Source organism: Ursus americanus, chromosome 17, assembly GCF_024610735.1.
Source record: "Ursus americanus isolate L20-20 chromosome 17, mUrsAme1.1.p, whole genome shotgun sequence".
Lineage (NCBI taxonomy): Eukaryota > Metazoa > Chordata > Mammalia > Carnivora > Ursidae > Ursus > Ursus americanus.
Genome location: NC_142143.1, coordinates 17618208 through 17631266, shown reverse-complemented (window position 1 = coordinate 17631266; position 13059 = coordinate 17618208). Strand labels below are relative to the sequence as shown.

Below are 13059 nucleotides of genomic sequence, written 5' to 3'. Positions count from 1 at the left end.
GAATTAACCTAGATTAACTGAATTAGGTTTCTGCCATCCCTTGGACTGTAGGCTCGAAAGAATTAAGTTATAGAAATAATAAAGGCCAGGGGTGCCTGGGTGGCTCAGTCAATTAGGCATCCGACTCTTCGTTTTGGCTCAGGTCATAAACTCAGTCCTGAGATGGAGCCCCACGTGGGACTCTGGGCTCAGCACAGTCTGCTTGTCCCTCTCCCTTCGCTACCTCCCTCTCTCCCTCTCTCCCTCATTCTCTGTCTTGCTCATAAATAAAATCTTAAAAAAAAAAAAAAGAAAGAATAAAGGCCCATTTCTTAGACTCCTGAAAAATGTGCTTAATACAGTTCTCTTTACAGTCAACACAGAGCTTCCTACACAGTGTTGTTGGATTTAGCAAATAAAAATACAGAGCATGCAGTTAAATTTGAATTTCAGATAAACAACAAATTAACTTTTGGTATAAGTATAGCCCGTGCAATAATTTGGGATGTACTTCTAATGAAATTATTTATCTGTAATTTAACTAATTTTTAGTATAAATATGTCCCATGCAATAACTGAGGCAGACTTTTACTAAAAGATTATTTGTTCTTTATCTGAAATTACAATTTAACTGGGCATCCTGTATTTTCTCTGACAACCTCATCCTTAGACCCTCCTCCACTGGGTGGTCCACCATGGATCTTTCTCCCCGTGGGCTCCAGCTGGTTGTCAATACTGGCCAAGGCCTACCTTCTCCTGAGGCCACTGTGTCTGAATTGGCCCTCTTTGGTTTAAAAGTCCAGCTATAGTCTTCAATCCAGCGTTTCAGAATCAATTCCCAGAGCTCCTGGATGGAGGCCACCTCCAAGTACTCCTTCAGACACTGATACTCGTCTCGGTAGATTCGACATTCTCTCAGTTCATTTGCTAGGATTGTGAGTTTTAAAGGATTCAGGTTTGTTTTTTTCCTCAAAGTGGGTTTGCTCTGCCGGAGGGGGTCTTTGTTGGGAATGAAGAGATACTGTCTAAAGATGTTTAGTTTCACTTCTTCGTCTCCTACGTTCAGGAGCTCCACCGTCCTCACATCCGGGCGGGCACAGAGTGACTTGTAGGACAGGCTGGAGGAGACGGTGCTCATGATAAATCTGCACTGAGGAGGCAGTAAGCATGGCAGCCAAGAGAAATCTTTTGCCTGATGGAGAAAGTCAAAGACATTTGAAATCTTTAAAGACTTAAAAACTCCTTCGCTGATGGTTTTTAAACTTAGAGCAGCTGGAATAGAGGGAGTAAGTACAGGGTAAGGGCTGGGGTTAAGGTGATGACAGTAAGTTGGATAGTAAATGATATGGTGATAAGAAAATACCCACTCTCACCCCACAGAACTGTATTTGACTGACTCATCCATCTGTTATGAATTTGATAGTACAAATGCGACCTCTAAAAAGAGATTCCTACAAGCAAGTCATCCGACAAATCGTAGGCTTCTGAAGAATGACCTACAATGACGACCAAAGAAAACCTAAGAGTGCAAACTAAACCATTTGATTTAAAAAGAGAACACTGTTTTATGCTGAAGAATCGTTGCTTTATACCACAATACTATCATAAGTTAAATGGCTTTATTTGGGAATAAAATAAACACCTAATCAGATCTTTCTTGATGCCTTTAAAAGCTTCCCACCCCTGGCAACCATTATAATAATAATAAGAGCAACTATGAAACAATGACCGCTTACTCTGAGCCAGGCACTGTGCTGGATGTCTTCAGGTACTAACTGCATTAGTTAGATATTTGTATTTTTTCTGTCTTCTGATAGTTTGCCATCTCTCAGGGGCCTTACAGATCCAGGTGAGACTGCTCCTCCCAAGACAAGTTAATTCCTGGGGGTGGTGGACAACTTGCCTGGAACGTGGGCGTCACCTGCAGACTGGCCAATCCAGGACCACATCCCAACCCACCTTATCTGCCTCTCACTCACCAATCCAATATTTCCCTGACCTACATCATCCCAGGGCCAGTGACCAGACAACCAGGGACAGTCCCTATGCCACAAAGCCTGCCAGAATTGTACAAACTAGCCAATCCTGAATGGTTTACTCTGCCTTTCCCATGGGAACCCCCAAAAAGGCTTTGGCCTGGGTCTTCTCCTGGCTCCTGTCTTCTGCCTCCTGGCCACCCGGATACTTCCCCCAGGGCCCTATATGACATGGCGTGTCTCCTCTTGGGAAATATAAGTCATAATTTCTTCTTTCAATGGCACTGGCTTCTTCATGTTGTCACTCAGTCATTCTCCTATAAATCAAATCCCAGGTATAATTTTATTACACCAACTCACTGAGTCCTCCTAACAACCCTCTAGAAAGACAGAGGAGGGGACTGCAAAACAGAGGGGCTAGATGTTGTATCTAATTCGTTCCGATAGTAAGCAGCAGAGCTGGGATTGAAACCAAGGGTCTGGCTCCCCAGGCAGGCTCCTAACCCCTGCACTGCACTGGTGCAGGTCACAGCCTGGACTGTCCCTCCTCCTCCCACAGGGCTCTGGAGCCCTTCTTCCAGGGAGCATCCTCCCAAGGCCGAGTCCCTTCATTAGAGGCTCTCACGACCCTACATACTGATCCTTGGCAGCCCTTGTCACAGTTGCAATTTTATGCTTATTTGTGGAATCGCACCATTAACTTCTGCCATCCCCTGCTAGAATAAAGGTCCCATTTGCTTGCAGGGACCATGTTCGACTCTGCTTACAGTGCATTTCCCATAGTGAGTGGTCAATAATTACTCATTGAATTGATGGTGGTTGCTGTGTATTAAATTAAAAAGCAGATTACAAAACAATATGGTGTGTAACTTCATTTACATAAGCGTCGATGAGTGTGTATAGACATCCACAGACAAAAGGCTATACTCCAAAATGTTGACCAGTGATGAGACTGCGAGTATACTGAATTCTCTGCAGTCTTCTTCTTTATCATATTCTCTATGAGAAACATAGATTACTTACGTAATTTACAATTCCATGTGTTTTTAAGTTTTAGAGAGAATGCTTCACAGAGTAATGACTGATACTCGGGTATGTGTTAGAGGTTCCACGGATCCAGTATCACCTCAAACAGGATAAAAACTAACGAGCAACCAACTTGGTATGTGCAAAATCAGTGTAGATGAGGCAGATCAAAATACACAACATGAAGAAAATACCAGGGGCCCAATAAATGCTTGGTAAAAGTATAAAATGGGGGGGGGGGAGAACGAGGCAGGAGTAAAGGCCACAGGTTCTAGAACCAGACCTCCCACATCTGAATTCCAAGTCCCCCACCATCTTCAGATGTCCGGTAAGCCACCTAACATCTCCACACTTCGTCCCCTCTGTGTAAACAGAAACGATGATCACAGTCTCTCTTTCATAGGGTTCTTCTGAGAATTCTATATGTTGATATTTCCAAAGTTCCTAGAAGGGTGCCTGACCCACTGGAGGTATCACTACAGAAATATTTGTTCAAGAAAACAGAGAGCAGTGACCGTAAGCAATGCTGGCTAGAGATACTCAGTGCAATGGAAAGATGTTACGTACGTTCTAAATTATGGGGTTTTCTTTTTATAAAACAGCAATAAAATAAGCATGATTTCAAAAAGAGATTACCTTCTGTCCTGAAATCCCATAAATGCCAATCAACTCTTCGATTCCATCTAGGACAAGTATACATGGCTTTAAACTGATGGAAGCAATGAAGACTTCCACAAGAAGTGAAAAGACCAAGACATTTGAGTCTTCGTTAAGAATATCAGTTTCAAGCTGAGTACCTGGAGCATAGGAATTTGCTCAAATTAGGCGAAAATGTTTCCATCACTGCTAGAATATGTTAATGGGATGGGGAGGCGGAAGGGGTTGGGAACAATGAGTGCTATTCACAGCTGTACAGCTGACACATATAGGTATATGTGTGATTAGCAGCCTAAAAATATTCAACCCAAAAGGGATAATGGTATTTACCACCAGATGTCTCCTATACATTTTCAGGATTTTATATAAAAAAATATTTTGTATGATCCAAAGCATTACTCTCGTTCTCCAAAATGCAAAAATAGATCATGTTACGAAGAGTTGGATGGGGAGAAAGAGAAGCCAGACTACATGGTCTGCGAAGTTTCTACAGCTCTGTAATGTCAGGGGGCTCTTTAGGGGCCACAGCCACCACCCTGGGGGGTCCAGCAATGCACGCATGCGTCATCTTCCCCCAGTGCCTAGGCTCTTCGCTCCTTGCCCACATTAAACCTGACATAACCAATCCTAAATTACTCTACCCACAATGGCGGACCCCAGACTTTGGATTCTGGAAATTATCAGGGAGAATTAGGTACTGAACCAGCAAAGGGTATAGGATGTAATAGAGGACCAACTTTTAGGCTCTGATTAAGTGACATAGTAGTAGCAACCCAAAATTGTAATCAGCTACCTAATATTCTTTTTTTTTTTTTTAAGATTCATTTATTTTAGAGAAAGAGAGAGAGAGAATGTATGTGCGGGGGATGGGGGGAGCGGAGCAGAGGGAGAGAGAGAATCTTGAGCAGGTTCTGTGCCCAGCACGGGCTCGAGCTCATGATCCTGAGATCACAACCTGAGCCGAAACCACTCAACCAACTGAGCCACCCAGGCACTGCCCCTCAACTACCTAAAATTCTAAGGGCATTTTACTACATACAACTTTGATCTTGCTTTTATTTTTCAAAGGCAACATTTCCCATAGAAATTTAGGCATATTAGAATCTAGAAAATCAAGTTATGCAAAGAAGCTTTAATAGATTTAGTCTCTCAGATGCATTAAGATTCTGTTAGAAGCATTCAGAGTAATTATGTTTAACAACTACTTCCTGGCTGCCTGTTACGTGCAAGGTGCTGTGCTAGCCACCCAGAGGAAATAAAATGATCTAGAATATAAAGTCAAGGAGTTAAGGGAAGTGAAAATGGGTTCTGTACACAAATAATCACCTTTGAAGGCAGAATATGAGTCTGAAGGTTACTGGAGTTTGATGCAGAACCGTCACAATAAGGAAAAGCTTCGCGCACAAGACATTTGAGATGAGCCTTGGAGAATGCACAAGCAGAGATGAGGGCAAGGGTAGAGCAAGCAAGACAAGGCATAGGTGAAGGTCTGGAGGTGGGAAAGTACATGAACACTCAAAAAACAGGAAGCTGATGAGAGCAGTGGAACTCAACAGGGGAGGCCTGGGGATTCTAGACATCCTACAACACAGGACAGTCACGCACAAGGAAGGTGTGTCCTGGGGTCTACCTGACTTTCAAATGTCCTGTCAGTCACAGAACACTTACTTACACTTTACTCATTACCTTACTAATTACCTCACCTAGAAACCAACTCCATTTTCCTGGGAACGTAAAGTAATTTGCAGAGATTTAAAACACATAGAATTTTCGAGGAATACAACTACCATATAAAGCAATGGAAGATTATATATTGCTTCATCTGAAATGATACCACGATTTGTTCACCACTTCAGAAAATCACAACCCTCATGGGAATATTGCTCACGATGCTTGAACCTTGACTATAACACACCCGTGCCCGTCTGCACTGACAGCTATCGCTTCCATGGTCATTCTCCATAGAGAGGCAGGCACCTGCCTACTCCACTGTGGCCTCCGTTGGAATCATGTCTGAGCATTTACATATTGAAAAACATGTTATTTTATAATAAATTACTTTATCTTTCTCTTTTACATAGTAGTAGAGGGTAGTGGGGGTCTTCTTACTATTGAGGTAGAGATTACATATAGTATTACATTAATTCCAGGCATACAACATGATTCGATATTTGTATACACTACAAAATGATCACCACCATAAGTCTAGTTACCATCCAGCACCACACGGGTACAAAAACATTTCTTTCAGGGCTCCTGGCTGGCTCAGTTGTAGAGTATGTGACTCTTAATTTCAGGGTTGTGAGTTCAAATCCCATGTTGGGCATGGAGCCTACTTAAAATTTTTTTAAAAAAGAATTTTAAAAAATTTTTTCTTGTGATAAGAACTTTCAAGATGTACTCTTACCCGCTTTCAAATACACAATACAGTATTATTAACTATAGTCACCATGCTATACATAACATCCCCAGGACTTATTTATTTTACAACTGGACATATTGATTTTTAAAGATATCTTTATATTAGCAAATGACCATAAGATAAATGACTTGAAGGTTATATATGAATGTGAGACATAAAGGAGGAGAAGGAATCAAAAAAGATAGGGGCACCTCTCTGGCTCAGTCAGCGGAGTGTGCAACTCTTGGTCTCAGGGTCGTGAGTTCAAGTCCCACATTGGGTGTAGAGATTATTTAGAAAAAATAAAATTCAAAAAAAGATGGTTTGTGCTTGTGTCACACAATAAAATATTTTTCAAGAATGGAAAGAGAACAGTTAATCTTGGTGCTTCATCCTTTTAGGTTTTTGGGTGTTTTTGGTTTTTTTTTCCAAATCTTTAAAGTATGGGCAATATCGAGACTTTGAGCCTTAAGTAACCAAAGTTTAGAGCATGAGGGATTCTGGAAAACATGTAGTCTAGTCCAAACCCTCATTTTGTAGGTGAGGAAACAGGCCTAGGAAGGTGAAGAAACTTGAACACAGATCAGTGGGAGCTTTAAAAACACCGATTTTGCTAATAGCTTTCCTGCAAACAACACGTCATCATTTAAAGATTACTGCTTTTGAGGGGCGCCTGGGTGGCGCAGTCGTTAAAGCGTCTGCCTTCGGCTCAGGGCGTGATCCCGGCGTTCCGGGATCGAGTCCCACATCAGGCTCCTCTGCTGGGAGCCTGCTTCTTCCTCTCTCACTCGCCTGCTGTGTTCCCTCTCTCTCTGGCTGTCTCTCTGTCACATAAATAAATAAAATCTTTAAAAAAAAAAATAAAAAAAAAAAATAAAGATTACTGCTTTTGAGTTTCCAAGCTGTGTAGGTCACCGCGGGTGCGTACGATTCTTCAGCAGTCATATGCGGAAGGCATGTGCTGCTCTCCTCCTGCATGAAGCTGACACAGAGGCTAAGTGACAAAACGGTGGTGAATGAACCTCAGAAAATACACACAGGCTGACAATCATAAAGCATAGTATTACTCAGAATAGTCAGCAAAAAAATAATTCCAGGCGAAAAAAAAAAAAAAAACCCTCAAGGAAGATACTTCTAAATACACAAAGGAAAGCACTGGTTCAGTGTTTTTAAAATCCCATTTGGGGTGATTTGAATTATTTTTCCTCAAAATAATATTGAAGATAGTCAGAATTACCAGGAGTGGAAAACGATCCTAAACATGTCTCTTTATTCTGTTAGGGCCGAACTGTCTCTACTCAATGACAGTGGCCTATTGCCCAATTTAAATGGTAACATCTCAAGTGTTCAAAGGCCTGGTCAGAATAGGTAAATTTATGGGGAGAGAAAAAAAAGTCAATGGATACAATTTCAAAATACTTTGTAACAAAGTGACTTAGTGATTGACTGATTTTTTTCAGTTTTGGGCAGTGTTATCTCTTGCCATTCAATAAGGATTTATTGAGAACCTTCTATATCAGTCAGGCTCTGGGTCAAGCACTGAATGTGACAATGTCTAATAACACAGACATTGCTCAAAGACATATGTTATTTTTGATGTTATTTATATGCATGAGTATAATGTGTTTATTATTTTTAAGCTAAGCTTTTTCTCTTGTTTGGAAAAAGAAACTTTTCTGTGCCGTAGACATGGCTCCCTGCACTCCCAGGACTATAAAGGGGTACAGTAACACATATAATGACAGGACCATGTATAAGTCCTGGGAGACCAGGACAAGCAGCTTACTAGTCTTTGCAGGGAGACACCAACATAAACTAGAATACAATGGGACTAGGGCTATCCTTGCCAATTGGTCAAAGTTGGAGGTGAGGGAGAGAGTTACCCATCAGGCTCTCTGATTGAGAGGGTGCTCTTTATTATTTTTTCTAAAGATTTTATTTTTAAGTAATCCCTGCACCCAGCATGGGGCTTGAACCCATGACCCTGAGATCAAGAATCACATGTTCCACTGGCTGAGCCAGCCAGGCCCCCCAAGAGCATGTTCTTTAGAATAGGGCTTAAGGGATGAGAAGGATTTCAACTGACCTGAGAAAAGGGAGGGGCCTTCCAGTAGAAGCAAACAGAAGCAGACAGACAAGGAGGGACAGAAGTGACTGGCTGCCCCAGGGAGACCAAACCCATGGTGCAAAGGGTCAGAGACACTGGTGAAGTCAGCGCGGCCTAGGGCACAAGGCTTGGCAAGCCCTGCCAGCAAGTCCTGTTAGCATCTCTGCCCACTCCACATCACTGATTTGAGTGCAGACTCTCCTGGGAACTGATGCTAGGAGAGGACCCCGATGGAAATCATTCAAAAGAGCAGAATGTCCCTCTGTTGGTTCAAGGAGGCAAGACAGGACAGTAATGAGGACGAGGGGCCTGGAGCTTGGCAGGGACCTGAGTCTGAACCCCTGCTCTGCCCACACGTAGCTGTGTGAGCCAGCCATTCTGAGCCCGCCTCTTTATCTGGGGCGAGAATGCTGGATGCCGCCAGCATTAAACAAGATGCTGATAAAGCCCTTAGCACAGAGCCCGACACTCAGAAAGCCAGTTCAGTAAATGGAACTCACTGTTCTTCGAGCTGCCACGGGCTATGGGGGTAACAGGGTGAGGAAACATGTAAATAAGAAAGTCAGTGGCTTTCCCCTGACCTTCTGTGAAGCGTGCCACAGAAAGAACATCAGCGGCCTGCAAGGCAGGAGAGGGGCATGGGAGTGGGGAGAGCGGACTCCAGGCAGTTCTCTCTGCAAGATCCCTCTATCCAGGCAGGCAGCGGTGAGGGCAGAGGAGCAGAAATGTGAGCTTTGCAGGGGGCGTTCTGGTGTCCCTTCTAGAGAGGACGCCACAGGAGCTGGAGCTGAGGCGGCCACCGGGACCCGCTCTGCAAAAGGAGCCGCAATGTGCTCCAAGCACTTGACCTCACGGCCAGCTGTGTTCTCAGCGGCAGCTCCTCCCCTTCTGCCCACATCCCCCTCACCCAGGCGAAACCCAGCTTCCTGGCTCGGGCGGCCAAGCTGAGAGCCGGCTTCCCCTCAGCCTCGACCTCTCCCGCATTGCGGCCTCCTCCCTGAGTCTAGCTAACGAATAGAACTGTTTCCCTGAGCAGTCCCCCGCTCTCTGCCTCCTTCTGCAGCTCAGTGAGGAATAATAATAATGACTGCAACAACAATCACAGGAACAGCAACAGTGCCAGGGACTCTTCTAAGTTCTTTACCTGCAGTATCTCTTACTCCTCACACAGCTTTGTGTACATACCATTAGTCCCACCCCCATTTTACAGATGAGAAATTGGGGCCCACATTGCTTAGGCAAACTGCCCAAGAGCACACAGCTAGTAAGTAGCAGAGCCAGGCTGGGAGACGCAGGTGGGCCAAGTGCAGAACCACAGCCCCTCCCATGGGCCTCGTGCTTTTAATGAAGTGGGGGGTGTTCTTTCAGGGACACAAGGTGTCGCCTGAGTGTCTGCGATTCATAGGCTGTTCCTGAATTGATTCTACTTTGTCAACCTGTTTGTTTTGAAGACAGCAGCTGTTTTTTATCAGGAGCTTTCAGTATCTAAAAACACACTCATTAAAATCACAATTCACTTTGGGAATAAAATCGTAATTGGGCAGGTTCGGTTGAGCTCACCTCCTCAGCCTGGCCAGACTGAACTCCCTTGGGGCTGTGGCTGAGTAGGATCAGTGGTTGTCATCTAGAACCAGTCACACCTGCTGCTACTGATTTTGATTTTACCCACTTTACACACCCTGAGAAATGCAACCACAGAGAACGCATGCCCACGTGTTCGCCCTATTTACTCACAGACACTCGCATGTGTGAGCATACACGCACACACATGCACGCGCGTGCACACACACATACAGGAGCTCAAATATCTGCCCCATCATATAGAGATAATACACGTTCATCAAAACTGATTCTGAGCCCCACATACCCACTCAATACCCAAACGCACGCTTGGGTACAAGCCTCATGTGAGAAGGATGAGTTCCCAAAAACAGGCAGAGCCGGACACAAATACAAATACAAATGCAAGTGCGCAGCAGACACCCAATAATAATAATAGCTGATACTTATCAGTGCTTACTCTATGCCAAGCACTGGACTAAGCGTCTTTATTTTTTATTCTTTACCTTGATCTTCTCAACTACCTAAAAGACATTTCTTTTATTATCCACATTTCACAAACAGGAACACAGAGCCACAGAGAGTTAAAGTAACTCACCGAAGCTCACACGGCTAATAAGTAGAAGTCGGGCTCCCCAACTGCTCCTAGAACACAGGTAGATCCCACATAATTGTTCTCATTCCCCGCAGACACCTTGCATCTTAACTATCTCTCATCCAAAGCAGAACTCTTTTGATTCCCCTCAAAACCTGCTGTCCCCACCCCACTGGTAATGTCCCGTCTCAGTACACAGCCCCACCATCTGTCTAGCTTCCCAAAGCTGTCCTCTACTCCTCCTGTCCTTCAAGCCCCACATTCAATTCCTCAGCAGATGCTCAGTCCAGCGAAAGCCCTCCACTTCCTCAGCTACTGCTGTCCCCAAGCTCCCGTCATCGCGTGCTTGGACCACTGCAGTAGTCTCTAACAAGCCTCCATACTTGCTCCCTACATCCATTTTCCATACATCAGACTGCCTTTCATCTTTTCAAAATATCAATCAAATCTCATCACCCCCCCCAGTTAAGATCCTCCACTGGCCTCCCACTGGACTCAACAGAATCTGAACCTAACATTCCGTGCAACAAAGCCCAGACCCTAAGTGGCCTGGCCTTCACCTCCTGCCCCATCCGGTAGGGCTCCCCGTGCCAGCCACATGGGCCTGCTTTCCCTTTCTAACTCACCTTTGTTTCTGGCTTAGGACCTGTATTACCTTAACTGTTCTCTCCACCTGGAACATTCTAATCTCCACACGGCTAGCTCCTCCTTGTCCGTGAGATCTCCACAGAGTATAGCAGAGATATACTTTTGTCCTGCAAAAGTCCATGCTCCCCCTTCTGGGGTGGGGTTAGCTTTCTGTCCCCACTTGACTCCTAGTGTGGCCATGTGGGCCCACAATGGCCAAGTTCTTGCCAAAAGAGTGGCAGTGGAAGCGATCTGAATCATTGCCAGGCCAAGGCATTGAAGGAACAGGTGTGTGTCTTTCCCCTCTTTTTCCCCCTCCTCTAGCCAGAGGCAGAGGACCCTAAGATCCTAGGGGATGACAAAGCCTCAAGATGGAAAAGGCCTATGTCCCCCAATCACCACATGGAGGAAAGCCACTTGTTACCTAACTAGGAACCCCTTACTGGATTTTTCCGTGAGTGAGAAATAGACTTCATTCAAGAAGCCACTGAAACAGGACTTAGTTGTCACCACAGCTAGAGTTATTCTAATACAGAGACACAGCCCCGGGCCACTCCACCCAACTAGCACCCTGTCACCTTATCACATCACTCTGCATGGCGTTTATCACTATTTGTTTCTTGTTTGTTTGTTACCTGCCTTTCTCAACTAGAACATCATATCTGTGGGAGCCCTGACCTTATTTGCCTGAGGCGGACATCCCCAGAACCCAGGGAAGTGCCTGGCACAGAATAAGCAACCAATAAATACTCCGTAATGAGGGACTGAATGAGCGCGTGAGTATGTGCTCAAGAAATAGCTACGGAATCCAACAGGAGGAGCAATAGTTGCGAGGCACAGCCTGCCCTGGAGGCCTTGCGCTTGCTTCCCTGGACTGGAATGCTCTCTGCTTGGCTCCCTCCTCCAGGTATGTATTCAAACATCCCTTTCTCAGCGAGGCTTCCCCAGACCACACTTTTCAAATCCTAACAGTTCTGACAACACCGCACACTGCCTCCCTTCTTACTCTGTTTTATTTTTCTTCATAGAATCTACAATCCAATGTTCTATATTATGCTTTTAGTTGGTGAACTCTGTCTCCCTCGTCCTAATAACATAAAAACACCACGAGGGTAAGGACTTTTGTTCATTTTGGTCACTCTTGCCTCCCCACTAGTTAGTCCCCTGGCACATAAAGGTACTCAAGTAATGTTTGGTAAAAGAAGGAAGTAAGAAAAGAAAGAAGGAAATTGAGTTCTGTGAGGGGAAGAGGTGGGTGGATTATGTAAAGGAGACAATGCAGGGTTTACATTGAAACAAGATGAAAACAGCTATAGCAACAGCAGATAGAATATCTAATCTCTAATAAAATTTGCCAAAGTTAAAGGCTTGATTCCAGTACCATAGTTTTTGTACTGTAATTCTGTGATGAAGTAATGTATCACGGACATGATGTCACTGCTTTCACAAGTGCTGCCCACAAAATGAGGAATCATCAACATGCTGGGATGTTTCTTTTTGAAATAATTCACCCAGCTGGCGATCAGAGTAGACTTCCCACAACCACGTTCTCCAGACAAGAGCAAAATAGACTTGTAAACTGGGAGAGGATTTATTCTGAAAAAATAAAGGGGTAAAATGTAGTCAAGAATACTTACAAAGGAAGGGTAGGAGGGAGGGAAGGAGGAGGGAGAAAATTTTTTCTTGCAATCTCTCTCTAAGAGATATGAAATGCTAGTCTCAACTTTGGCCTCAGTTGGCTCCAAGAAAGTTACTTGCCCTCTGGACTTTAGCTGTCCTATGTAAAATTAGAACAGTAGAGAGATGGTAACCTTGGAAGGCCCTTCCAGCTACACAGATCCTAGAGTTGTCCAATATTAACCTGGGGTTCATCAAGGGGTCGGCCTGCCCAAAGGCCCAGGGAGGAAGACTCTACCACTCCAGTCTATGGCCCTTGTATCTGTCCTGCTGATCCCTTCCTGATGTCACAGCCACCATTGCCAGACTGGTCCTCCATATAACATTGTATCAGGAAAAAATAAAAAATAGAAGTGCTCATATGCCAGGGATTCCCATGAATCCTGATTACCATGGCACTGGAAATTGCCACAATTGTTAGTAACTCACCAAGACGCAGCCTGGTCCTCTACCG

The 13059-nt window shown here is 44.4% G+C and overlaps 1 protein-coding gene across 6 annotated transcripts in view; it reads right to left on the bottom strand.

Moving 5' to 3' along the window:
- The window catches only part of LOC123780491 (putative tetratricopeptide repeat protein 41), a 39291-nt gene that overhangs the window by 11076 nt on the left and 15156 nt on the right, over positions 1-13059 (bottom strand). For 3 of the 6 annotated variants that reach the window (XM_045779433.2, XM_045779434.2, XM_045779435.2), the window contains one exon: positions 8663-12524. In XM_045779433.2, the coding sequence (XP_045635389.2) occupies positions 12263-12524 (262 nt within the window). In that variant the 3' untranslated portion in view covers positions 8663-12262. Of the gene's footprint in view, positions 1-729; positions 1172-3617; positions 3683-8662; positions 12525-13059 lie in introns of those variants that run through there. The other 3 variants (XM_087868807.1, XM_087868808.1, XM_045779437.2) reach the window with 3 other exon arrangements.